At 42.1% G+C, this 27,968-nt stretch overlaps 2 protein-coding genes across 7 annotated transcripts in view; both read right to left on the minus strand.

Moving 5' to 3' along the window:
- Positions 1 to 419: 419 nt before the first annotated feature.
- FEZF1 (FEZ family zinc finger 1) lies at positions 420 to 2,844 on the minus strand (the record flags this gene model as incomplete). The annotated part of the gene is made up of 4 exons (XM_084288270.1): positions 420 to 706; positions 1,300 to 1,432; positions 1,766 to 1,900; positions 2,047 to 2,844. The coding sequence occupies 4 exons, from the start codon at positions 2,842 to 2,844 to the stop codon at positions 420 to 422; spliced, it is 1,353 nt and encodes a 450-aa protein (XP_084144396.1).
- Positions 2,845 to 10,087: 7,243 nt separating this feature from the next.
- Positions 10,088 to 27,968, minus strand: part of CADPS2 (calcium dependent secretion activator 2) — a gene marked incomplete at both ends in the record, with an annotated part of 310,262 nt that continues 292,381 nt past the window's right edge. For all 6 annotated transcript variants that reach the window (XM_084296609.1, XM_084296611.1, XM_084296606.1 and 3 more), the window contains 2 exons: positions 10,088 to 10,258; positions 14,501 to 14,605. In XM_084296609.1, coding sequence (XP_084152735.1) covers positions 10,088 to 10,258; positions 14,501 to 14,605 — 276 coding nt within the window. The remainder of the gene's footprint in view (positions 10,259 to 14,500; positions 14,606 to 27,968) is intronic.

The following is a 27,968-nucleotide window of genomic DNA, read 5'->3' on the forward strand; positions in this document are numbered from 1 at the left end:
TAAACCGAAATTTCAAATCCGTACACAGCGAACCCGCTCTGTCCATATAGATACGATATTCAAGGGGAGAGGGAGAGGAGAAAACTAAGAAGGTGGGGGGATAACCGGCAGGCAGCGGAGACGGGGCAGGAGCAACACACTGGAAATATATATACATCGAAATAATTAAAGTGGTGCAGCATTCCCGGCTCGGGTAATACAGATCCCAAATAAATACCACAGAAATTGGCTTGGCGCTTTTCTTTTTCTCTTTTTAAACCATCTCTCCACCTGAGATGCGACAACGACAACGAAAAAAAGTCTTTAAAAAATAAAAAATAAAAGAGGAACCAACCAGTCCCGTAAAACAGTGGCGATATAGAGCAATAATACACAAAAACCGCTTAACAGGTGCATGCAAAGGGGCGGACGCGGGGCCCTTACGGCTGCAGCAGCGGCCCGGGAGGGGGCGGCGGGTCGGGGCCCCCCAGCTCGGTGGGGGGCCGGGGCAGTCCCAGGGCGCTGTCGTGCAGCTTTCGGACGTGCTTCTTGAGGTCAAAGTTCCTGCAGAAGCCTTTGCCGCAGGTGGGGCACGTGAAGGGTTTCTTGTCGTTGTGGGTGTGCATGTGGAAGGTGAGGTTGTACACCTGGTGGAAAGCCTTGTTGCAGATATTGCACTTGAACTGCTTCTCGCCGCTGTGGGTCAGCTTGTGGTTTTTGTAATTGCCTGCGGGGCGAGACAAGAAGGGCAAAAGGGAGACGGCGCTGAGAACTGGGTGCTACGAAATGGAGGAAAAAGAAAAAAAAAAAAAAAGGAAAAAAATAAAACCAAAAAAGCAGCCCTACTCCATCCCCTGCGCCCGGCTTCAGCAGAAAATGCTGGCGAGCCTCTGAGCAAACAGCCGCCCCCTTCCTCTCCTCCCCACTCTTTTTACAAACACGGAGGGAATTAGCGAATAAGCCAAAATGGCATCAAAGGTGAAATAAAGAAATCACCAAAAATAAAAGCCTAAAAAACGGCTTTAGCCTTCCCAGTATCTCGGCGAGGAGCCCCGAGGGCTGCCGCTGCCGGGCAGGGCAGGGAGCAAAGCTGCCCGGGAATGCCCCGTGTTGCTGCCCCCCGCTCCCCAAAAACTACTCTCTTCCCTACTCCGAGGCCACAAGAAAAAGGCTAGCGATGCTTCCCAATAAGCCCACGTCTCTGCTAAGGGGAATTAAATCCAAAAGTTCTTCCCACCCTCTCCCCGCCGAAAACTGTCCCGCCGCTTGCTCCCGGCCGGCCGGGAGGGAGCAAAGGGCGAGGGGGCCGGCGGCCGGTACCTTTCTGGTGAAATCCTTTGCCACAAAATTCACAGACAAAAGGTTTGTAGCCGGCGTGTATCCGCGTGTGGGTGTTCAGGGTCGAGCTGCGGTTGAAGGCTTTGCCGCACTGGTTACACTTGTGGGGTTTTTCCTAAGGGGGGGAGAGAAACGCGAGGCGCGGCGGTTTTTGGGGGTCGGGGTGCTGGGTGGGGGTAGGGGTGCTGGGTGTTGGGGTGCTGGATGTTGGGGTGCTGGATGTTGGGGTGCTGGATGTTGGGGTGCTGATCTGAGTGCTGGGAGTTCGCCCTGAGGGCTCACGGCTCTCAGCCCCACGTCGCAGAAAGCAAACGAAATCACCCCAAAAGCGGGGGCTAAGCCACCCCGGCCGGGCTCTGCGGTTGCGGAGGGGTCGGGCGCCGCCGAGCTCCCCCCCAAAAAAAGTGACGGGGCCCGACTCGGTGTACGGGAAGGGGGTAATGTTCACCTGGGTGTGGATGATCTTGTGCCGGCACAGCGTGCTCGCCTGCCTGAAGCCCTTCCCGCAAACTTTGCAAACAAAGGGTCTGGCTCCCGTGTGCACCGGCATGTGGCGAGTTAAGTTATAATGTGCGTTAAATACCTTGAAAGTCAAAGCAGACAAAAACACAACAAAACAAAAATAAACAAAATTGCGGTTAGAGCCCGAGCCGTCGTTTGCAAAACAACCGAGCCAGCAAAAGGACCGAAAGGAGGAGCCGGGGAGGGGGGGACAGGGTCGCTACTTGCCTTTCCACAAACTTCGCAGGTGAAAACTTTGGGCTTGCTGCTCGGCGAGCCGCGGCTGAAGTCCGAGGTCTTGTAGGCGATTTTCTCCGAGAGGATCTGAGCGCTCTCCTTCATATAATGCTGCAGCTGAGCCTGCGACAGGTCCTTGAAAGCTGCCCCCGCCGGGAACTTGTCGGCGGCCGGCAGCACCAGCTTGTTCCGCTCCGCCAGGTACGCCTTGGGCTGCGGGTGCAAGGGAGAGCTGAGGAAATAAGAAGCCACCGGGTGGATGTTGACACCGGAGGACGGGTGACAAGGGCTGTCGCCTCGGTTGAAATAGCACAGGGCTCCCATGGCGTGGAAGGAGGAGTGATTGACCACTCGGGGTCTTACCAGTTTGTACTGCTGCAAGGGCAGGGCGTCGCGGGGGAAATCTCCTTTCAAGCTCAGGGCACAGTTCAAGAGATCGCCGCAGCTAAAGGAGGGCGAGGAAGAGGAGTCTAAGTGAGCCTTCCTGGGGTCCGCTCCGGCCACGGCCGCCTTGGGCAGGGGGTCGTACGCCACCGGGACAAAGGGGATCATGCAGGGGATGGAGGAGTTGAGGTGCAGCGGGTGCTTGGGGTCGCCTTTGGCCGCGGAGCCGTGGAGGAGCTGCGGGACGGGGATGGAGCGGGGCTCGGGCGTCCGCGCCATGATGCGCTCAATGGAGAAGGCGAGGGGCTTGGGCGTGCTGATCATGGTGCTCCTCGCAGACAGGCTTTCTCTGGCCGGAGGAGTCGCTAGGATTTTGGTCGCCGTGTGGTGGCCACTATTGTCCATGGCTGGATTGCATTTGTTCGCCCGCTTTGAGCCGCTTTGGTAGACGCCTCTTTTTTTTCCCCCCTCTCTCTCTCTCTCTCCGTGCCTCTCACTCTCTCTCTCCCCCTTTTCTTGTCACTGAGCTGCAAGGAAGGAGAGCAGCATCGCCGCCGCCACCATCGCCACAGCCTCCGCCGGCGGAACCAGCCTTCTCAGTCCAGTGGACTCATGCCAGCCCATCACAGTTTACTTTGGCGCACCAATGACTCGGGACAATCGCTACTTATTTCTATCAATAGAAAGTGTTGTGTCAATAACGCAGCCAAGATCTCGCCAATCGTTAACTTCCAAGAGGAGAAGGTAAACTAGATAATTGCTCAATTCGCTTCCAACAGGCAACAGGAAAAGTTTTTTCCCCCCCAGTAAGCGGCTACTTTTCATTGGCGCCCGCGCCTCCCCCGCCCAGGGAAGGAGGCGGCTCTCCGCTCCTCGCCTCTCCCCTCTGCCTCCCTCTCTCTCGCTCCCCCCTCGTAGTTTTTTTTTCTTTTTATTATTATTATTATTATTATTTGCAATCTGCTTAACCAGGCTTTAGAGGCCAAGCAAATCCGAGATCAATTTTCTTGTTTGGCTTTAAGTGACATCATCTGAAATCATTGTCCAAGCGCTAAGCAGGGATGTGAAACCCGATTCAAGGGCAAGCGCCGGGGTGTTTGTCAAACAAGGTGCAGCAGCGGCGGCGGCTGGAGGGGAAACCGTTTGCTTCCTCGCCACTTCCCAGCCCGGGCTCTCTTTGTGCGTGGGTGTGCGGGTGCGTGTCTGAGAGCGGGAGGGAGGAGAAGGCTGCCCTGCTCCTGGGACAGCTCCCGGGCTGCTCGCCGCTTTCGAGAACGAGGTCAGGTGGCGGCGAGCTTTAGGAAAACACAGCACACAGCACACAGCACACAACACGAGCCGGGGGCTTGCGGCAGCCAGACGGCGAGAGCAGCGAGCGGGGGTGCAGGAGCCACCCGGGCCAAACCCGGAGCGGGGGAGAGAAGGGGTGAAACGGGACCAGGGATGGGGGAGAGAGGGAACAGGGGGCACGAGGAGGGAGTGCCTCTAAATTCGGAAAAAAATATGTATGTATATATGTATCTATAAAGTAACCCTCATATACGCTAGGTATAGTTTATCAGTCCACAAATAACGCACAACACAAATACCGAAAGCTTCGGATGGGTATGGGTATAAAAAGAAATACACATCCTTTTATATTCATATACATATATATATATATATATAACACTGCATATGTATATAACACTGTATATATTTATATATGCGCATGTATACAACTCTCTATGTGCGTATACACCTAAACAGGCGTACTCCCCACGCATTTAGGCCAGCCTTGACGGCCCTGTTCCGGACGGGCCCCGGCTGTTTATGGGGACAGCGAAGCGGGGCGGTCGAGGGAAAGAACAAGGACAGCCGAGAGCAGAGGGGCTTTGTACTTTCACCCCAATCCCACCCCCCAAAACGAAGCTGGGGCACACGGCAGAAGTGCTCCCAGTCCCCAGCATCACCCGCCGAGCCCCCGGTATCCCACGGTAGCTGGGTCGGGACCGCAACGGGTGCCTCGGAGCTGGGGGGCTTGGGGGAGTCGGGGTGCCGCAGCCCCTTACCTGCTGCCCCCCGGCGAGGCCGCTGTCCCCGGGCCGGGGGACCGGGGGGGCACCTGAGCCGCGTCCGAGCATCCCGCATCTCCTCCGTGGTGCCTGCCGGAGGAGAGTTTCCCCCTTCAGAGCAATTTGCGTTTAATTCAATCTAGGCAAATTTCCTCTCGATTGGTGCTGAAGAAGGGAATTATTGTTGAGTGGGTTTTAGAGGCTTCAAATCCCATATACTTAATACGTTAACAGCTTGCTCTTAACTGGTCTTTTTGGGATTGACTTTTTGACATGTGTTTGAAAGTAAAATATGTAGTGTCATTTGAGCAGGGTAAATATCCCACAGCAGCAATTACAGCCCTGCCATTACAATTACACCGGCCTCCTTAATAACGGAGACATGCTCTTGGAGAAGCGGGAGCGCGGTTATTCGTTGCTTCCTTACGGGTACGCTTCGCTTGCTTTCCGTAGCACACGGGAAAACTTATCTTCCTAACTGGTTATTAAATAACGATCTAAAAGACCATTTTTTTTCCTTTTTATTTATTTTTTTTTCTGAAGTCTCCCTCTCAGAAAAGGCGTTTTGCCCGTGTTGGAGCTGCACGCAGCACAGCAAATCAATGCCAATCCATATTTTCCGTCCCGTCCCGAGCCCTCCGTGGCACTTTGGGACCTCGTTATTTTGTTTTAGGCTCCGTGATGAAGCTGCCGAGCCGCGGCTCTCTGCGGCTCTGCTGGTGCGAGGAGATGCTCCCGGGGCCGGGCCGAAAGCAACCCGCGGCCGCTGGCTTTCTGCAAGAAAAGGGCTGCGGGGTGTGGGATGCAGGATGAGGGATGCGGGATACAGGATGCGGGCTCCGAGGGGGGAAGGAGCGGGCCCGAGTGCCCGAGCCCCGGAGGAATTAAGGGTAAAACTTTGGCCTGGAGTTGATTTCGCGTTCCGCCCGGGAAAGCTGCTGTTCTCTTTTTCCCCGTAATCGGTTTTGCGTTTCATTCGCTCCTAAGCTATGTTCTTGATATTGCTCACTTGCATTATGATCATAACGGATCTCTGCAAGCACTCAAAATCCGAGGCACCGGCGAATTCATCTCTTCGTCAGGATTACTCCAATCCGATCCCAGAGGCGATTAGAGGGAGGTAAAACACCGCCTAAAGCCTAATCTTTAATTTCTTCCCCCTTAATAAAATGAATAATTCCATTGCGTTTCTAAGTAAAAAATGAATTGAAAAGGATAATAACTTCGCTAACCTTCTGCTGCGCGTATTAAGCTTTTCCCTGGGAGCGTTTGGCGCAGCCCTCCGGCCTCCGGCCGAGCGTGGGGCCGGTTTCGGGTGACCCGACTCTATGTTAGTGCCCTTCCCCTAAAAACGCCCCGCGGCCCTCCTACCACCGGGGCCCGTTTCAGAAGCCGGGGCTCGTTGTGCCCAAAAAATACCGTCCTCCAGCAGCCGGCTTCGCGACGGGGAGAGCCGCCTCCAGCCCTCCACTTCACCCAGGGTTGTCTTTGCAAGGGAAACCAAAACGTGAGCCGATTTGGGGCGGATGGGAGGGTGAGGGGGGAGCGGAGCAGACCCCGGGGGAGGCCAGCAGAGCGGGGCCAGCCAGCTCCGTCCCTGCCGTCCCTGCGCTGGTGACATCCTCGCCGCTGGCAGCCTGCTGCCGCCGGGGCTCCCGACATTGTCTTCCAGAAGAAAATAACGAGATATACGTAATATAAATATATAAACACATATATATGATATATATATGGTATATATTTAATATGCTATTCCTATATATTAGTATATAGTTAGTATTATATACTCATATTGGTATATTAGTATATAATATATATGCTATATATATACTTTCTGGAAGCATGCACAGCCTTGCCAGGCAGTGAGCTCGTGTCGGTTTCCCCCCGTACGAGTCCCCCGAAAGGAAGAGGACAGAGCCTTCTCCTTTTTAACCAACTCCATCACAAAATGAATCGGCTGACACCGAGCTGCCAGACACGAGTGCTGGTGGAGGTAAAACCCAAAACTTTGACACTACTTCTTGCACGGACCCCCTCGAAACCGACAAGCGAACTGGTGCAAATGAAGAAAAAAAAAAAAAAAAAAAAAGGAAAAAAAGCTTTTAAAAGCCGGGACTCGAGGTGACAAGTGCCCCTCTGGAGCTGGTGCGGGCGCTGGGGCTGCGGAGCGCAGCGCTGCCCCTAATCTCATCATCCCGCCCGGGGGGGGGGGGACCCAGCGGTGTCAGCAGCTCCAAAGGGCCCTTGGCGAAAGTGGCTGGGAGGGGCCAGCGGCAGCTGGAACCATGAGTGACACCTTGGTGCTTGTTCCTTTCCCAGTTCATCAAACGGCCAGCCCCGCTCCCGCTAAATGAGCGCCTGGCGCCCTTTGGTATGGAGGGGGGAAGAGATTTGTTTTTAAGATTCCTGGAGAGGAGCGGCAGCGATTCCTTTAGGTTTTGTTTCTTTTATTTATTTTTTTTTCTGCCCGGAGCAAGGCAAAACTCTGCTGGGATGCCGGGCCCGGTAGACGACAGGGAGGGAGAAACGAGGAAAGAATTACAAAAGTATGGGGACACACACAAAAATTTTTAAAAATAAAATAATAATAGTAATAAAAACGCCCCATCGCCGCCCCTGCGCCCGGCGGGGCTCCCCAGTGCCCGGCTGCCACGGGGGCAGCCCTCGGGGGAGCGGTGCTGCCCCTAAAGCCGAGCGCTTCGGGGCTTTTAGCCTCTGGTTTTGCCGGTGGGAGGCCGAGGGGCGCAGTGCCAGCGGGTGTCCCAGCGGGCAGCTCCTGTGGTTGGCAAGAAACGAGTTCCCCTCTTCCTTTGGGGCCCCGCTGCTACCCGCCGGGTCCCGCCGGCTGATGGGGCCACGTTTGCCGTCAGCCGCCCCAAAACCCGCGGAGGTTCCCCTGGCCTCCCCCCGGGCTCCCTCCGTTTCCCTCCCCTCCCCTCCGACGGCCGCACACCTCGGGGGGGGGGGGGGGGGGGGGGGGTGCGGGGGATTTCGACGCCCCCCTAAAACCGTGGGAAAAGCCCTGCCGCGGGGGTGCGCACCGACCTCCCCACGCCTGGCCTCGGTCCGCGGCCTCACGCAGCTGGTTAGTGAGGTGTGTGCATTAATAAGGAGGGGAACGACCTTCGGAGTGCTGCCATTTCAGTACCTGCCCTACTGCCATGGCTGCTGCGCTGCCCTGCTAATGGTATTTTACCCTGGACTTCACCTCTGAGTTAGTTAATCCAAAATTGCAAACACCTTGTAACTTCCTCCTGGTTACAGCATCTTTGGTTTCTTTACCTTCCTTCCTTCCTTCCTTCCTTCCTTCCTTCCTTCCTTCCTTCCTTCCTTCCTTCCTTCCTTCCTTCCTTCCTTCCTTCTTTCCTTCCTTCCTTCCTTCCTTCCTTCCTTCCTTCCTTCCTTCCTTCCTTCCTTCCTTCCTTCCTTCCTTCCTTCCTTCCTTCCTTCCTTCCTTCTTCCCCTCTTTCTCTCTTTCTCTCTTTCTTTCTCTCTCCTTCTCTCCTTCTCTCTTTTTTTCTCTCCCCCTCCATTTCTTCACTCACCTCTATCTAACTGACAGACACATCATGTAAATACCGCATGCAGATGAAATTGTATAGGAAAGTGCTGGACGTCTGGGTCATACATGCAGCATGTACCATGAAATCTGAGCCACCCACTGCAAAACACAAAATTCATGGATTTTTTTATTTTTTTATTTTTTTCCTGAAGATGGTGTCAAGGCACAGAGAGGGGCAGCTGAAACTTGAGGGACAGGGAGCTGGGTGACTCCCCAGGCTGTCTGAGCAGGACCCCACCATCCTCAGGCAGGCAGCAGGGTTGCTGGTGGCAACCCTGATTTCAGACCACCATCAGGTTTGTTATGGTTGGGCATCTCTGAAGGCAATCCAGAGAGGCAGGATCTTGATCATCTGGGTCCATGGGCAAGCAGACACAGAATTGTAGCTGAGCTACAGCCTGGGACAGAGGACAAACCCATCGCACTTCCCACAGTGTGGTCAGGGCTGGACAGCTGGGTTACTGCCAGGTCAGCCCTCAGCTGGAGAAGAGCTGCACCCACAACCTCCTGGGCTGTGCTGACAACAGCCACTTCTATCCCAGCATTTCTAGTTTCCACTCCAGACCCAGACGCTGTTAGCAACTTGCTAAAGACAGCAGCACCCAGTTTTGATACCACTTCCACTTCTTGTGAGACTTAAAGGTCTCCTAATACCTCTACTGGAGAACACCCTGAAGTCCTACAGCCTGTTCTTGCAGGAAAACTTCATGTGCACCTCTCAGATCCTCAGGAAGTCCAGCAGCAAAGCCCTTCACTTCAAGTGTAACACCAAGGCTCGATAAGGAGCTCAGCACCCTTTCTTTCTTCTTCAGGTATAATGCTTCTGTTCTGTGTTCCCTCAGATTTTGTCTACACACATCCAGGAACTAGCCATGTTCTATCTTGCTCTAAAAAAAGAAAAAAGAAAAAAGAAAAAAAAAAAAACACAAAACACAACTCAATTTTTTGTAAGTTGTGAGTTTTAACTTAGGAAAATTTGGGTTCTTACTAACTCACATTGAAGGCATAGGAAAATGGGCAGTGGGCACTGTCTGTTCATCTGTCAGTAAGGTTCTTGTTTTTGTTTTGTTTATTTTTGTTTTACAAAGGCGTTATGCCCTTGGATATTTGTAGGCTTTTTATACATTATTTGTATAAATCTGCTCTATAAACCAATATACTCACTGTAATCACCACATAAACTGAATGCATTCTTTCAAAAAAGCTGGTTCTCATGAGGAATCATACAACAGTTCAAATGGTTTGAAATATTGAAAACATCTTTTAATTGTAGAATTCTATACAAACTTGGATAGATACAGAAGTGGTCACGACAAAATGTTCTTATTGCCTGAAATTTTTCACAGAAATAGAAACATTGATGGCAAGCTTACTGACATCCAACATGATGAGATATCTTTAAACTTGCAAAATGAATAGACACAACAACACTCATAAGTAGTTTGCATGTGTTTGACTGACCTTGAAGTCCTACCACTTAAATACCAACTTCAAAATACAAAGAACCAAGATTAAAATTTTTAATGCACGGCACATAATAATGTAAAATTAAGCACAAAAAAGTAAACAAAGTCTAAATCGGAAAATACACTTCTTTTTTTTTCTTTTTCTTTTTTTACCTAGGGCACTGACTTATTCTGAGAATGATTTCCTGTATAGTTGTGTTTTAAGTGAGCCATACATTTTGCTTTATGAACAGGACATCAATATTCGATGGAGATACAAGAACAAATGGTAACAAACAGAAGGGGAAGAAACATAATCACAACTGGAACTCAAACTCCATGCCAGTGCTCTCACAGCCCTAACCAAAGCTATACATTACAATATGCTACAACCATTGTTCTCAAAAAGTTCTTGGCACTTTTCCTCTGATAATCTTACTTTCAGTTTTTTAAAAAATGGAGCAAATTACATTTCTGCACCTACATCATAAGGCAAAACTATAAAAGCAACTACAAGGACAAGTTACCCCCCCACCCCCCACCCTCAAACCACCACCCCAGAGCTCCAAATATCTGGTGAATTAGTATCATCCTTCCTCTTCATCACTGTCTTTCATCGTAATGCCCTGAAGTCCTCCTGCATCCGTGACTGAGACCGTGGCTTCCTCCATGGTTAGACGGCTGTGGACAGTATCGTAGGTTTTACTGTTCAGCGTTCCTTCCATCACGCCTTGCAATCTGAAGTCCCGGTAGGTTTTCTGCAGTAGAAACAAAACATCCTGGGTTGGACTTGGAAAAGCCTCAAGCCATCTTCCACTATACACTGGCTATTTCGAGCATGCCAGCTGAGCAGCTTCATTCTTCCTACAGTTACGGATTTATCATCTAAAACTTGCTAAAGATTTTGTGGTTTTTAGACTCTGGGCCATGTGAGGTTTCTATAAGCTTCATTTAAAAAATTGTTTGAACTCTGTGAAAACGATAGACTCAAAGTGACTTCTCTAACTTGAAAATGTAGCAGTCAGTGACAGTGGTTCTGGATCCACATAAAACAATTCCAGTTATGATTAATCATTGACAATTTTCATAGGAAAGGAAAATAGCTTTCTATTAAATATATTTGTCAAGCTTAGATAGATGTGGTGCTAAACAGTTTTGTTTGAGTGCTCAAGCTCCTCAAGATCATGAATATGTAAACAATCTTTTTTTCTTTTTATTTTTCCCCCTTTCTGGCAATTGTTCATCATCTTTTCTTTCTTTCCTTCTTTCTTTTTCTTTCTTTCTTTCTTTCTTTCTTTCTTTCTTTCTTTCTTTCTTTCTTTCTTTCTTTCTTTCTTTCTTTCTTTCTTTCTTTCTTTCTTTCTTTTTTTTTTTCTTTCTTCTTTTTTCTTTTTTTGAGAAAAGAGATCTTTCTTGGAAGTCAACTTTTCCCTGCATAGGCCAGTCCCTCATGGACTTTTCCTACACATTGGTCTAGCAATGGTGGAAATGCTGTTATTTGATGGGGTCAGATCATAATATTTTGCAGATGTAATTTTGCAAAAACAAAACAAAACAACAGTGTAAACAAGATCACCTTGTTTTACCCTAAGAATAACAAGAAGAGAGTCCACAAGCCACACTTTGATGGCAATTTCTTTGAGATTGTATGTTGTACTACTCCTCTATAGCTGCATGCAGATCTATCAGTAATTTCTGTTTGTCTTATTTATTCAATGAGAAGCCAAAAAATAATTTTTCCAACTGCATATTGCAATGTGTAGCTCTCTCGTTTCACAGAAAAAAGAAATGTTTGACTCTTTCCCCAAACTATAATTTTATTTACCTTTATCTCTACATTGATTGACCAAACATGAAAAAAATAAATTAAATTTTGGATTATGATCTATATTCTATGAAGTAAAAATTTCTCAGGTGACTACTTCAGGCAAGATTAATTCACATTCTAAGTCATCTACATTTTGAGACATATCTATCTCTTTTTTTTTTTTTTTTTTTTTTTTCTGTTTGACAAAGTTTTGTTTCCTTGGTAAACAGCCTTCCTATGAACCAGAAGACATGACTTTTTTTCTTTTTTTCTTTTTTTTTTTTTCAGTAAGAATTATGAATAAAATTGTTTTATTTGTTGATTAGACGTTCAAGTAAGCATATGGAAAATCATGCTTATTTTTAAGTGGTAATATATTTTAAATAACCTTTCCCAAGTTCACCTAAAAAGTTTAAGGACAAGTTCATCTAACTAGTTCCTTATTTTTTGTACACTATGAGTTCTCAATGTGTATGGAAGAGACTAGAGGAAAAGAGAAAATGGAAAATAAGTAAGGGCTATCAGGCCCATTCCTCTACAGGAGGAGACTGTGCAAAACCCCTAGAAGAAGAAAAGAGAAAAGAACTGATCTTCTTTTACTCATGTTTCAAAGAACTGCAAAAGACACCTCTCAAAATGGGTAACATTCAGCGGGGAGAATTTTTCTCTGCCACCGTCTATGATGATTATTTAAACCCTGTATGAATCATTGCAACTGAGATTTATTTGACTTTCCTAGGTCATCTTCAGAGTCAATGGATGCAGCTTGTGTTTAGCTCACACACTCCTCTGAGTAAACTGCCTGGTCTTTTTCAAGTGTCACCATTGCATTCCCTTTTTATAACATTGTGCTTTCAATTTCCTTTTATGCTGTTAACAGGTCCTAAAGCAATTTCTTTCAGTTTTACATTGTATTCCTTCCATTCTCAGTCCAGCACTCCTGGGTTCAGTCAGTGCTCTTCTCTTGACATACTTTTGCAGGATAATAATGTTCACTTCCAAGCTTAATTTTTCATTTCTCTCTAACTTTCCTCTTGGTCCTTGACCCTTCTTTAGTCATGTTCCTCTGCATGTGTCTCAGACAGATGTCTGAGACAATACCTTTATGCCATTGTACTTCCATCTTCCACCTCTAATAGGAACGAGCAATTTTCTTCTCGTCATTCTTGGTAATGCCACCACCTCTACCTTGCCCAAACATGGAACAATCATCTATTCCTTACTCATTTTTTCACCCTTAAAAATGATCTCCTACTTTTTTTTTTTTTTTTTTTTTTGAATATTTTCAGGAGATGGAGGCAACATGGATTCACAGTTTTGCCAAAGGCAAACAGAAAATTGCCTCCATTGACTCCATGGTTTGGAGGAACACTGCCTCTTCTGAGTGAAAGCTTCTTATAATACTCTACTTGAACCATTTTTTCTCATTTCCCAGTGGAGCTATGATGAGCTAGATTTCCCAGTCCTGCCTTCCTCACCCACCAAAACAGAAGTGGTCAAGACTTTCTACCCTCCGGTACATTGACCAGAACTTCTATGACTGAAATAACTTTGTTCCATCTCCTGTATCCACAGAAGCTATTATAGTATAACACACTTGGAATATACGTGCAAAGTGAGCCTGTGTACAGGCACAGAAAGCTACCACTGTACCCAGTGTGTTCCCATTGCCACAGGGAGCATGCTTCTTTTGAACAAAGCTAATCTGTGTGCCAGGCTACAGAATCAAGGTCAGTTGCTCGTGCTGCTCATTCACCTCAACTTTACAATTCGCAGTCGGTTTGAAAAGACTCTTTTCCTTTAATCTCCCAGGTGACATTTAACTGGTATATTTGAGTCTGCCATTCTTACATCTCACTGGGCACACTTTTTAGATCCTACAACATTTATTTTTTCTTTATTTTTCTTTATTTTTTTTCCCTGTAGAAGAGGTTAACTACCTTTACTTAAGAGTTTTAAACCTTTCACAAGCCATTAATTTCAACAAAAAAACAGCATACTGCTTTTGCCAGTTTGGCATGTAATAAAATGAAGAGCCAAATCCTGCTTCCAGGGAAATCAGTCAAGGTCAAAACCAACAAAACAGCTTGGGTGGTTCAGGGAGCCATGGTGACCTTATGACTTTCATCTCTCCTCTCTCTCTCTCTTTCTCCTCTTCCTCTTCCTCTTCTTTCCTCTTCTTCCTCTTCTTTTATTTATTTATGTATTTATGTATGTATGTATGTATTTATTTATTTATTTATTTTAAACTAGTGAATTCAGGAAGTACAAGTTGCAATGGTAGTGCCTACATATTAAAATTCTTCCAACTTTACAGTCTTGCATGAACTTCACTAGAAAATATTTGGAGAAATGAAGGTTGTCATTGACAACAGGTGCTTCCTATTGCACATTTACACAGCTAACAAGAATGTTCTGAGTTAAATAAGACAGAATTAAAATGAAAAAATTCTGAAATGGCTTCCTCTTTCTTTCCTAGGAGTATTAAGTAATATCTACAAGGGAGTTAGGATGGAACTTTTTTTTTTTTTTTTTTTTTTATGGTGAGGTAGCCTGTAATTGCATATTGAAAGGTATTTTGCACTTCATTTCATATTGGCAGTCTAAATGACAGGACTGGACTGGAAGGACTGGGATTTCCATTGATACTGATGCCAGAGTATGAATCATTATAAAATGTCATCTAATATCTTGAACATTGTTTCCCAATTGAACCTTGTAATTGTATGTGCATAATGAAAATAATAGTTAAATATTTCAGAGAGTGGGAAAAATGAAGCAAGACTGCTTTTGTGATTATTAAAGTAAAACAAAACAAAAAAAACAGTAATATGACAAACTAATTTATTAGGAATACTGTACAGAATTACTGTAGTGCTAGCAGCAATCTATTGACATTTATTGGAACAATTAAAATTTTCAGTCAGGGCAGAATGGTTGAAAATTATTATTGCACATATTAACTTTAGAGGTTTTAATAAATTGTTATTCTTCTCAAATTTGCAGCAACTGTGAAAAAAAAAGAAAAAAAAAAAAAACAGAAAAACTGCAAAAAAACATGACATTATTTCACATTTTTCACATTTTTTATATTTCACAGTTTTAGGTGATCTATATATGCATGTTAATACTTCAATACTTCATCACTTTGCTCTCTTCACTATGCAATGTAAGTCAAATACATATTTTTTACCTTCACTATCTTGATGAGAGTCTTCAGTTGGTAGATGTGAAGCTGAAGGTCTAATCTATCAGCCAACCACATGCATATGACTTTCATGGAGTTGCTATACCATTGCTGAAAAGAAGGATAAAAAAAAAATCAACAAAACAACTCCAAACAACTCTGCAGTATCCATTTAACAGATTTGGTAATGAGAGGCAATGAAACACTTTGAAATGATCACAGATCAGCACTTGAAGTCAACAATGATATAATTTCCTGTTAAGAGAATTGCATGGGTCAGTAGGAAATCAAATAACTTGACCCAGACTGTTCTTTGCATGAATTAACAACTGTCATTTTATTTTTCAGTTATAACATTTTCAAACAAAATCATGCTATGCACTTAGCTATCTGTCAGTAAGAATGGATATTAAGTACACAGTTACGTGAGTTAAACACCAAGGAAAAAAACAAGCAGGATGATATCTTGAGAGATTTTTCACTACCTAGATTTTGCAATCCAAACTAGAAAACAGCATCAACAAACCTGTCTTTCTGTTTTTTCTTTCAAATCATTTCTTTACTAAGGAAATTTTTCAGAAATACACTGTAATTTTATGTAAGTGTGGTCAAAACATCCCTCCACCTCTCTCAAAATAATCATATTAAGCTTTTGGTTTTTGTTAATTATTGGTTATAATTGCCGCCTACCTTATTTCCTTTTAATATCTTAGGCATGGGTATGTTTTTACTCAAAGCTTCACAAACGGATGTGGCAAGAATAAGCTTTCTGCTGTTGGTGTCTACACTACCGTTAAAAAAAAAAAAAAAAAAAAAAGCTCAGATCCAAATAGCTACTATAATAGTTCTTTCCCATTAACTGGATTATAAGAGATTTTACTAAATATAGTTGCAGCAGCTTGCCTCCCCCTCCTGTAAAATACCAACCAGATGTCATTTAGTCAAACTGTAAAAAGGAAGGGATTTTTGTCATTTTAGCAGTGAGAGATTAAAAGAGTTTGTGTCGTAGCTCTGTTCCTTTCCCCACAGGGAAGAGGCTTACATTCTTTTCTCATGTAATTTCCTGTGTCTTTACAAAATACATCGACATGCAGAAAGGGAAAGTGTGAATATTTTAAAAAGCAGCATTTTATACATAATATACTTTGCAAAGTAATTCAGAAGAAGGATCTTACATGTGTCATTTCTACATTAATGAATAAAATAAGATATATATAGGAAATGATGAAAAAAATTACTAGTTGCTGGATGGAGCAAAGGACAAAAATAGAATTCTTTAATCAACATGTAAGCTCTCTGGAAAAAGCTTTAAATACATAGTATAAAATATATGTGAATACTTTTTCTTTACAGGAATCTATGTCTCATTTCACCATAACTATCAGTTTTAAGAAAAGGTTGAAATAAAAAAGAAGATTTTCATGTAATATTGACTTCCATTTATGTTTAATGTGTCAAAATATATTTTAATTTTAAACCACTGGAAAGTAATTACTTTTACATTTTATTAGAGTTTCTCCTATTATATTCCTATTTACTATTTTATAGCAGTGAACAAACACACCATACAAAATGCAGATGGCTACACATTTCATAAAAGTAATTTGATTTATTCAATAAAATATGGGACTGATTCGGTATCTATAAAATATTGTTTTTTATCACTGACTGCCATTCTCATACTAATTATATTATTTCATGGATTACATGCATGCTGCTTTTGTTTTCCTTCATATGTAGCTGCAAAATATTTTTAATGTGTCAGAGTAGTCACTAAGTGGCAGCTCTTAAATGACAGGTGTTGTATGTATACAGTTGTCTAGAAGATAAAATACACTTGAGCTTATTCACTCTGAGAACTCTATTGATCTAATAAGCAGGAAAATTCATATACCAAGCATTCTATCCAGAATATCTATTGTAATTCGCAGTAAGATGAGCCCAACTATTATACATGTATTTCCACTCAGACTCTACAGTTGTTAATCTTTAGCATAATCAAGGTAGAGAGCATGATATTAGTAGTACATTTTATTTCAACACTGATATTTTTGCACTTAAAAACAAAAATAAAAATACAGCAACATCTATAATGTATTTGTTTTGCATAAAACAACTGGCAGAAAGCAGAAGGGGCTCGAACTTGCTCACAAGAAGAAACTCCGGGCAGGATTGAAAATTCTGTCATCAGTTGCCCCCTGCACCAGCACTGAATGCTGCAGGATCACTGAGTATAGACCAAGGCCCTGTCTTCTGGCAAAACATTTGTTTCAAAATCCAGATAGACAACTTAATTAAGATGGATGCAGTTCAAATTAAGATTCTCTATCTGTGATGCTTACCTGCACTGAAAAGAAAGCTAAGAAATCAGAGGGAATTACTTTTGCTTCTCAAATTTGTGAATTAAAATAACATAACACGTTTTCCTGACCAGTTTTAATGTTAAACTTTGAGGGTTTTTTTGTTGATTGTTTGTTTGTTTTGTTTTTTAATTCAGTGATTGTGAAATGATACTATGGTACTTGCTCCTCTGACAACATGCATTGTTCAGAAAAAAAATGCAACTGTTATTAGAAAAAGATGTATTCTTATTTTGAAGAATTGTCATAGTATCTTTAATAAAAACCCCATCTAGTACATTTTTAGTGTCCTCCTAGAGGTACTAGAGGTACTAGAATTCCTGCTTACTATTGGCCTTACACCTCTGAGTCTTGTGCACTCGGAATAGACTGAAACTGTATAAGCATAGATCTGCTGTACTTCATGCCATGAAAGGTAAATATTTCCCTGTTACTTCTTCTGGCACCTGCTAAAATGCACAGTGCTGGAAATGCCTCAGAGGTGGAATCCAAGGCCACATGTTTTGGCAATTGTGAGCATGTTAGAGATGCTGGGATGCATCCACTGTGACTTATGGAAAGCTACTAAAAACTCACAAGCTTTGATTTGATAATGGCCCTTGTTACACACTTTTTAAGTAATAACAATTAAAAAAAAATCTTCTAACAGATTTTAAGAAAAAAATCACTTTTCCACTACTAGTAATAGCACTGGAAGGACAGGTCGACTCTTGTAGATGCCAATGATGCAGTATTAGTGCTATATTCTTTGGTGTCATCTATGCAAGAATAAAGCAGTGTTTATTATATATTTTTCTGCACATCACATAACAGCAGCCAACCACTTCAACAAAAATATGTTTGCCTCCCTGTTCCCCCCCTTTTCTTATTCATAGCTCATCCAGCTCCTGTAAGGGCATGCATTACTCACTTCATTTTCCTGAGATACCTCTTTTAAAGTAAAAAATAAGAGAAAAGGAAAGGCTAGGGTTGACTCTGTGAGACCCCTGTATTTATTCACACTTATTGTGCATGACTGTAGACTGGTAAATCATATTAGCAGCCCGTCTCCCCATCAAGCTGCTACTTGCTTTCCAGCCCTGGGAAGGTTCAACAAATCAACAGGAGCACGGAAAACAGAACATCAGTCTAATCTAGTGTTTAAGGTGAAGTTTTCAAACCCAATCTAAGAAGATCTTTAGAGCAAGCAACAAGCTGAAGGGCTCAGAAGGTGGTATTGACAATGAAAGAGTGTTGAAATATTGAGAAGCGCAGCACTTGTGCATTTTTAATAACAAGAGGGTCAACAAGGACACAGCTCCCTCAGTGCCAGTAGTTGCCACACCAGGGCTATAAACGCTCTCAGTTCATCAGATTTCTTAAACAGTTCATCAGCTTTCTTAAACACCCTAAACCCCCTCAGCGGACCTTTAGTCTTAAATTAACAAACCAAAGCAATGAAAGAGGGTGCAGCTTGAATGGCCAGCATTGATCCCCAACGGGGCTCGGCGCGGCTACAGGCACTGAAAACCTCTCCCCATTGTGGGGAGGGATTGACAAACCTCCTTGCCTAAATAGTCCAGCTGAGGCGGGCTGGAGGCACGCAGCTGTAAAGGGCTCCCCTCGCCCCGCTCCCCGCGCTCACAATGCGCCGGGCAGGAGCTCTTTGTCGGGCCCAGACTCTGCAATTTTCTAACAAGGATTAAAGTTGTTTCTCGGCAGGGCCGGTGAAAGGCGATTTAGCAACATACCGTGCTTTCTTCAGGCGAGTTAAAGAGAAGTAGTTAAGGAATGTCTTTATTCTGTTGACTGGTGGAAACACAAAACAAATATATTAAATATTCACCATCTTTCTGGGTGCCTGGGCTATCACGTTTGCAGAACAGTTCAATTAAATATAACACTTCTCGGCTGAAAGCAAGCACTTCACATTTATTTTTTTGAAGTTTTATAAAAAGGTGCAGCTGTTTGCCACCTGGAAGGAGGCTCAATACATGCTAACACACAATGCCTCAGTCCTCCCAGACCTGGTATTCCTAGCATCTGATACACAGGACCCCATAGAGTTTCTGTATCTTGGCTGCTCTTGACAAATGGGCACTGTTGAAATGCTTTTTCTGCTGAATATGGCAGGGGTAACAGCTTTTCTAGGAACCACATTTCATCTTCCTTCCGAAGCCTTTATCTCACTCTTGATTAGGAACTGAGTTGCTCAGACGACTGTGGGATGTTTTTACTTCCTTCGGCTCTACTTTTCCTACTAGGAACAATAACAAAGTATTCTTCTCACTGAAGAGATTGCACATCAAAGGCAGTATAAGCCACAATGCATAAGAAATATCTTAAGCATGATAAATACTAAGTGCTAAAGCTGCTGTAGCCAGTGCTATAACATTTTTTCAATTTTTTTGATAGCGTTAGTAGCATGTCAAGCAACTTTAAAAACATTCAACATTTGTTAAACAATTTAAGAATAAATTACTCCCTGAAAACACATGTAGCAAAAGTTAGAAACAAATTCCCAATGTAAGTTGCACAAGTTATTTCCCTCTTGGTAAAATATGAACAATCACACCGATGTCTTTTGTTAAATGCTGATGCTAATAAGGGAAACCAGTGTTATTTATAGTGCCTTTGAAAACACTCTGAAGTTTAGAAGTTACAGTACTTTTAAAATTAGGTATAGACGTCACCCACACAAATTAGGAGTTTCACCTGAGCAGTGAAGAGCTCACAAGCTCTCCTGCAGGTTGGAAAGGCTTGGTAACTCTTAAACAAACAAACAAACAAAAAATTGGGGAAGGAATTCTCAAGCATGACATGTCAAAAGGCCACCATGACACATCAGAAGGTGGTCTGAAAAATGACTGCATCTTTTAAATATACACAGGATTATTGAAATAAGAAATCAAGTCAACAGTAATTAACATTAAAAAAAATAATATATATATATATAAAATATATATGTATTTTTTTTCCCCCAGAAATTAAAAACATTTAGTTGTAAGCTAAGAACAACAATGAAGTAATTTTGCATCAGATGCTTATGCTTTTCCATCAGGTTTAGGTAGCCTGATAATTAAGAATGCCTGAGAAACCACTGAAAGTTGAGGAACTACACACAGACATAGACAAAAATATTCAATTATGTGCATCTAAAAATTTTGTTTGTACCCTCCACTTGCCCCACCAATTCTGATTCCTGACACTGGTGATTTCTGAACTGATTAAAATAACAATTTTTTTCTGCTGGAGGGAGACTATAACTTGATGACTTGTTGCTGTAGTACCCTCTCAGTGCTCCCTGCTGTATCTTTACTGCCCTGAGAGGAGCAAATTATCTCCCAAGTGACTTACCTTTGCTAGAGTGCACTGGCTATAAATGTGGCCCAGCCTGTGAGGCACTTCCAGTTGCATTTCCAGTGCAGATAACTGTTTCAGTGACCAGGAAAATGAAGGAAAAGAAGGAAAACCTCAGAGAAGAGAAAGGTCTCAAACTAGAGTTTTCCCACCCTGCTACCAGTTCCACATGGCTTCATAGGAACAGTCACTGCCCTTCTGCAACAGGTGATCCAGCCCTGTAAGACTGTGGCTTCTCATCACATGTATGCTCATAGTGTCTAGGTTTGATGCTGTGCATCTGAGTTCATGGTATCATCCTTGAAAGAATATTCTACCCAAAGTTCAGAATTCTGCCTCTGCAGGAAGCCCATGAAAAAGTGTTGTTTTCTCTTTCCAATGTCTCAACATTATTACTGAATCAACAGAGAATTTCATATTACTGAGATATGATTCTATACTAGCGAAAGTAAGATTGAGTTGGCAGAAATGGTCTTTTAACTGGCCTCTGGCTGTAGAAATAGAAACTACAACACCTCTAGATACAGTACAATTTTCAAGTATACTTGTAGCCTGGATCTTTTTGCAGCTACTGTAATGCACCTGGCTCTTCTGGGGGGGGAGTGGAGGGAGGGGCAGAGTGAGCGAGAGATAGTAATCTTTCTGTTTAGAACATCACATAAGTTTATACTGTATCTCTGAAAAATGAATATATATATATATATATATCAATCTTCTGTTTCAAAGGCTGCTATGACAGAAAACTGATGTGGCCTAAATTTCATGGCATGATGAATATGGGAAGGAATAGTTGACATTACAACACACAGACAGAATTGTATCTCCAACTTATGGACACCACTCAAACTCAACTTCCTCACCTACACTTCCTGTACATTTACTATATCAGGACACACTAAAATAGTTTTTTTATTATTTACAGAATATAAAATATAATCAATACAATACCAAAACTGAAACGGTGCTTTATCATACTCTTTTATCCAGTAACAGTGTATATATATATATATCTACCCTTTAATTTGCAGACATCAGACCTGGAAGGTTTCAGGGCTTACCTTTGCATATTCTTAAATGCTCGCAAAGTTTAAGAGTCAACATGTCACTACTTTTACTTTTTGCATTTTTTTCCCCTAGGAATTTTCATTTAAAAAAAAATAAAAGAAATAAAAATTAGGCTAAGCACAAGTGGAAAATTCCCAGTTAGCCTTGTTGGAATCACAGGGTTAGCAGGCACTACAAACAAACAAAACCTTCTCACTACACCAAAAATCAGATGTTTCAAGCCCTTGATCTGGAAAATGCAAACAATTAAATAAATATTAAGTGTAATACAAATAAACTCTATTTACCTACAGTCCTCCCTTTTACTTCAATTCCTTCCCATGTTTTCATTCAAGGACCTGTCTAAAAGTCCCCCTACTGCTGTATCACTCGTTCCTGCTGAAATACTCTCAAGCTCACTGTTCCTTCATGTGCTCCTACTTTGTATCAAGACGCTGACACAAAGCTCTTCCATCTCACCACAGTTTTATGATTCTAATGCTCTGCACCATTAATCAAGCCATTTTCCTGGAAATGTCTCAATTTTTCATCCTGCTTCCATGTTTTGCTTTCTCCTACAGGCCTGAAATGCTAAGCCACGTTTTGAATTTTGGCTTGGGTATGTGCAAAAATGTTCACAGCCTAAATTTCAGCTACATGCAACAATAAAGAAGTGAAAACAAACAAACAAAAATGCATACTGTGGTCTGCTTCAATACTTCTACTTCCTGTGATAAAGGGATCAGGACCAAGATTTGTTTAGTTTAGTGGTTTCTAATATGAACTCTCTCTATGTACAAACTCTTCCCTTCCCTTCCCTTCCCTTCCCTTCCCTTCCCTTCCCTTCCCTTCCCTTCCCTTCCCTTCCCTTCCCTTCCCTTCCCTTCCCTTCCCTTCCCTTCCCTTCCCTTCCCTTCCCTTCCCTTCCCTTCCCTTCCCTTCCCTTCCCTTCCCTTCCCTTCCCTTCCCTTCCCTTCCCTTCCCTTCCCTTCCCTTCCCTTCCCATGTGTGATTGTAGCAGACATTAATTTGCCTTTTGTACACATGCTTGGCCAAGGAAGAAAGGTTTTCTTCCAGTGGGACTCTTCCTTTGGTTTTCTTCTGCCTTTTTTTTGTGTCATTACCCAAATGAACCTCTCAGGGACCTCAAAAACATTTTGTTTTTCTTATGAATGACTAATTGATGAACCAAACACTTTAGGGCTTGAGTCAGTCTCTTCCCTGCCTATTTGAATGAAGGAGTCTCACTGTCACACCCAAAGTAATCAGGAGAAAAGGGAAAAGAGCTCAGTAGAAAGAGGAACTCAAACCCTGATAGACAGACTCTGTTCAGTGGGACTCACCACAACAAACAAGTGAACAGCTGCTGGATCAGATATTTTGGTGACACACAGAAACATATTAGACAGGCTGGTTTTCAGAAAGCAGTAATAAGAAGAAAAGAGAGAATGGGGCACATTTAAAAACATATTAAGCATCTTTGAAACTTATAGAAAAAAAAAAGGTATTTTTCTGAAACAGCAAAGAACTTCTTAGGTACGAAAAACTCATCTTTCAGGAAGAAAGTCATTTTTTCACATTTTAAAACAGGCTTATAATTAGAATCTGACTAGTTGCTATGGAACTGCTGCCAATTCACAAATAAACATACATATTTAGTAGAAAATACACAGTCCTCATCTCTGCCTACATTGCATACTAGATTGCTACAAAACAATACAGCAATTTACAATGTTTATTCTACTTTATTATTATTATTATTATTTTTATTTATTTTTTATTTTTTTTACTGGCTTCTTCACATATGGTAGATGCACAGTGGAAGTTTGCAAAATTAGACATGCAGAACTCTTCCTTCCCTACCTGGACATATGTAATGTCACTGTTCTGATCTTAAACACTAGGTACTAACATAATATACTCATGACTGTGACAGACTAACAGCACAAACAGTTCCCCTACTCCACTCTGGATACACAGTCTATCTGTGAACAGTACTTCCATAGGTTATTCTGGTGCTAAAACTCTCTGGAGCAAACACTGTCAGTCTCGCTGTACTGTGTTGTGTTGCAATTTGGGTGTATCTGCAAACATCCTCTGAGGCACAGAATGGGGAACATCACTTGAGTGACCTTGAAATGAAAGCCAGCTTGGATCCTCAAAATAAACAAACGAACATAATGTGAAACGACCAAGTTTTTCATCATTGTAACACCAGCTTCTTGCTATATGGAATCTAGTTTTACAAACCCTATGAATGCCCATAGCTGCAGAAATTTTACGCAGTTTTCCTAAATGCATGTGTAGCATTAGTAATATTGAAGGTCCAATTTTCCTCTATCTGTAAGGCACATAACAGAGACACACACACCTGCTTTTATACCCAGCCATCCTGTATTCCCTGGGGAGTCCCTTGAGGGAGGCCTCTGTACCAGGTACCAAAAGCCAGGTGGACAAAAGCTGGGCCAAACTGTGATGCAGCTTTTAGGTACCCCGTCACATCAGCAGCTATTGTCCTGGACTCTTCTGTTTAGACTCCCTGCTATACGTGGAATGAGGTAAAACATATTTTAATTAAAGCATTTAAAATATTAGGGGTTCCTCTGTGTGAATATTTACACGCACCTTATTCCTTTCCACCTCAGCAATCTTGACTCATCATCCGTTTACTCTGCATGGTATTGTAGCGGGACACGACAGGGCTGGATGCAGCTGAGAGGCTGATAGGGAGTTGCACAGTGGTGTAGCCACTCCTTTCCTATGTCATATCGATCGGGCACCACACCAAGCAGCGCTAATGCGGAGCAGAGGTCCAGCCTCCTACCTCCCTCTGTCTTCTCTCCTTCCCTCGTCTCTTTGGAGAAAGCATCCTTCAATTGAACAGGTGCTCCTTTCCATCTCTGACCCTATTGCACGTGTGCACTCTTTCAACTATGCAGATTTTACAGCTGGGTTGATATATATATATGTGTGTACATATATATATATATACATATTTGAGCTCATTTTTCTATTTGTTATTTGTAATGTTTGTTTTGCACATTGTGACTGATTTTGGTACAGTCAAAGGACAAAGGACAGCCAGTGCTGTGTAAATCAAGGAAACATAAGATAAAACACTTGAAAATATTTATAGAAAATCATCTATATCAAAAATTTTTGCACACTTAGTGCTAAAGATTCAGTTCTCCTTGATCAAGCAGGTTAAGAAGTTCCTTCCGCTGGTGACTCACTAACTTTGTTGCTGGTTTCAGAGCACTCTGCAGAAGCCTCACCTGGTATTATTTTGACTTACAACATAGCGACCTCTTTCCGTTACTTCAAACCCTTTATAATAAAACCACATTATTCTTATACTTTCTGACTCTATTTTTCTTGTGCTGTGGTCAACAATGTGGTTGTGCGTCTATTTGATTTTGCTTTTTAAAATAAGCTTGACCCAAATGAAATACAAGTAAAAATATCAAACCCACAAGTAGGGTTTCAGAAACCACAAGGTTCTCCTGCTGTTTAGATGTGTGTGAATTACAGTACATCAAGAAATCAATATTCCCTAGATGGTGCTTGTGCCTGGCACTTCATGGTGAACAAACATTAGATAAGACAATATAAATGGTACAATCCTTATTGATTTCTCTTGACTGCGTAGAATGTGAAAGCTACAGCCACAGTTAACACTTACTGACAGACTCATCTAAAGTTTCAGTGCTATTTTATATTTTTATAGTTGGCCATGCTCAATTGATTCCATTAAGTTGCTAGACACATTTCAAGCCATAGAGATAAGAAAAAAAATGCAGCGCCTGGAATGAGACGCTGCTACTTTGTGCCTAGCAGGATAAAAAGGTTAAAGGACTAAATTGTGCCTGGATGTTGGAAGGAGTTCTCTTTTATTTGATAGAGTTTGTTATTGTTTTTAGTGAATGGATACTGTGAGTGATGGATAGATGCATTTAAATACATTAAATAAATGACTGAGCGGTATAGACCAGAAATGTCTATGGGGAAACTGTACTGGAAGTTCCCAGTGTTAAAGCCCCTCCCCAAACAAACAAGCGAAAAACCTGGTAGTTCCACCTTCCTTTATGATACAATTCCCTCAGGATGAAAAAAAAAAAAAAAAAAAAAGAATTGGCTGTAAAATCTTGAGTTTGGGATATTTTTTTTCCTATTTGTCTTCCTGCTTTGACTCAGGATCCACATTTTAAACTGCCTTTTTATAGCAATTCATACATTGTTCTTTTTCCAAAAAAGTGATCTTACATATTTCTGGAAAATCAGTGGGTACAACTGCAAAAGACACTCTGAATATCAGAATATGAGATTTAGTGCCCTAAAAATAGTTCTTTATTTCCTTTTTATACCCAAAGAGCAATAGCTCTTTTAGCAAGATATCAGAATATCTATTTCATAGAATCTTACTCCCCTGCTGGGAAGATTTAAATAATATGATTAAATTAGTGTGAAAAGGGTAGCAGACATCTATTCCATGAATACCAAATTAAGAGTGGGCTATGGGATAAATAATGTCCTAGAAAAAAAAAAAACAAAAAACAAAAAAACAACAACAACAAAAAAACATTTTTATATCTTTTTGGGCTGTTTGATACATAATAAGATCGAAATTCAGAAATTAAAAATGTAATCAAAACTGAAGAATTGGATAAATGTATCATATCAAAAACATATCAAAACCAGCCATTGCATTACGGTTTCCTCTAGAGAAAACACTCACAGCTACGCTGTAAAACAGCTTACAAAGTGCTGAATATTCTGATCCTGAAGCAGCAAACTCTGAAGCACATGCTTTGCTTTAAGTGTGTTGTGGTCCTATTGATTTCAACAGTACTGAGCTTTGCTGGATTGATAGCAGCATAATCAGCACCCTCCAAGAGCGGGCACTCCTTTTCTCAGCATATTCAAGAAAAAAAAAAATCAAAGAAAACTTCTATATGATATGAAATCAGAGGGGAGTTACATTTTTTCAGCTTTCAAATAAACTGTTTTTCTTTTACAGAGATTCCTATCAGAAAAAAAAAAAAAGACTGAATCTACTTGAAATCATGAGAAATAATTTAGTGAACTTTGAACAGACTTTGATTAGCAAATTTGTAAGATGTTGCTTGCATCTTGCAGAAGAGTTTCATATATTTGAGCATGTTAATATAATTCATTTTTTCAGTTCACATTTGGTGATGCTGCCTACAGTTTACTCTAAAATTCTTTTACCAAAAACAACACAACAAACTGTTTTAAAATGACAAGAATGTCTCTAGATCTAGAGAAAGCTGCAGAGTGGTTCTCATATCAAGATCTTTCTATTTTTCCTATAAAATATTAGACATAATTAAAGGTGAGTTAAGACTTTGGTGAAAATCTAAAGAGCATCAGAAAATCTGAGCACTGCTCAGCTTTTCAATTGCTTTTCTACTTCTCAGTTCTTTTAAATGGTTTTCTATGGCAGGAACATTTTTCTTAATTAGTCACAGCTAATTAGTGTTCTGGCATAGACAAGTAATCAGAAATGTCAGAGCTGCAAGGCTACATCTCCCTAATCCTTTGATAATAATTTAGCCTCCTGGGAGGGCCTCAAGCTGCGGTAAGTAGTGGCTGACAATAAGGCAAAATTAGGTGGGCAGCAGACCATTAGGATAGAAAAATAAAAAGCACTACCAAATCCTGCTGAGCACCATCAGGCAACTAACTACACTGCCAGATGAGGTGCCTGTTTAAGCCTGTGTTGTTAATTAGCTGATTCTACCAGACCTGCCACATATGTCCAGGTGCATCATGCAAAGATGTGTATTTCTGGGTTTGCGCCAAAGGACAATTTTGCACTGTGATCAAATTTCAAGAATCCGAGAAAGAAGCCCACATATTTCTTGAAGATTATTCTGACTTATCAAAGAAATAAGAAGATCAACAAGCTACAATCCATTTTTGTAGAGTCTCTTAAGTAATTAGGCACGGTCCTCTCATGTTTCTCAGTTTAATACAAACACAGCTTTTGATTCAAATGTGGCCTTTAACCAGTTCTACCTAGTCTTAACTTGCTGAAGATGCCTTGGCATATAACCTAGATCAAAACGTAGATATTTTGTCAAATCACACACTTGCAAATAATTATGTAACAATATATGGTAAAATTACTTATTAAAATTAATGTGACAGGAACCAATGTGAGAATGGGAAAAATTACAACTGAAGTTCTTCTAATAAAACATTGTTGAGTACTGCATACTGCAGTAATGTTGCTTTCAAGGTAGACCTGAGCAGCACAAAGAGTTGATACTATAGAAAGCCCACATGTAAAATATATGTTCCTCTTAGCTGTGCAACACCAGCCTGAGATTAACTCACTTGCCAGGAAGAAGCATTTGCACATTTTTAACATTTTATTTTTCCTAAAATGTCAGAAAAAATGAAATAAATGATTCAATTGAATGCAGCATTTGCTAAAAATTTACTAGAAGATATTATGGCAAAGAGAAATGAATCAGTGCCTGGCAAGATCATGGAGCAGATCCTTCCAGACATTATGCTAAGGTACACCTAAACAGAGAGGTGGCTGGTGACAGCCAACGTGTCTTCACTAAGGGCAAATCATGCCTGACACATCTGGTGGCCTTTTACAATGGGGTACAGCATTGGTAGATAGGGGAAGAGCAACTGACATCATCTACCTGGACTCGTGCAAAGCATTTGACACTGTCCCACATGACATCCTTGTT

This window comes from Netta rufina (genome assembly GCF_964035555.1).
Source record: "Netta rufina genome assembly, chromosome: 1".
In the NCBI taxonomy this organism is placed as follows: domain Eukaryota; kingdom Metazoa; phylum Chordata; class Aves; order Anseriformes; family Anatidae; genus Netta; species Netta rufina.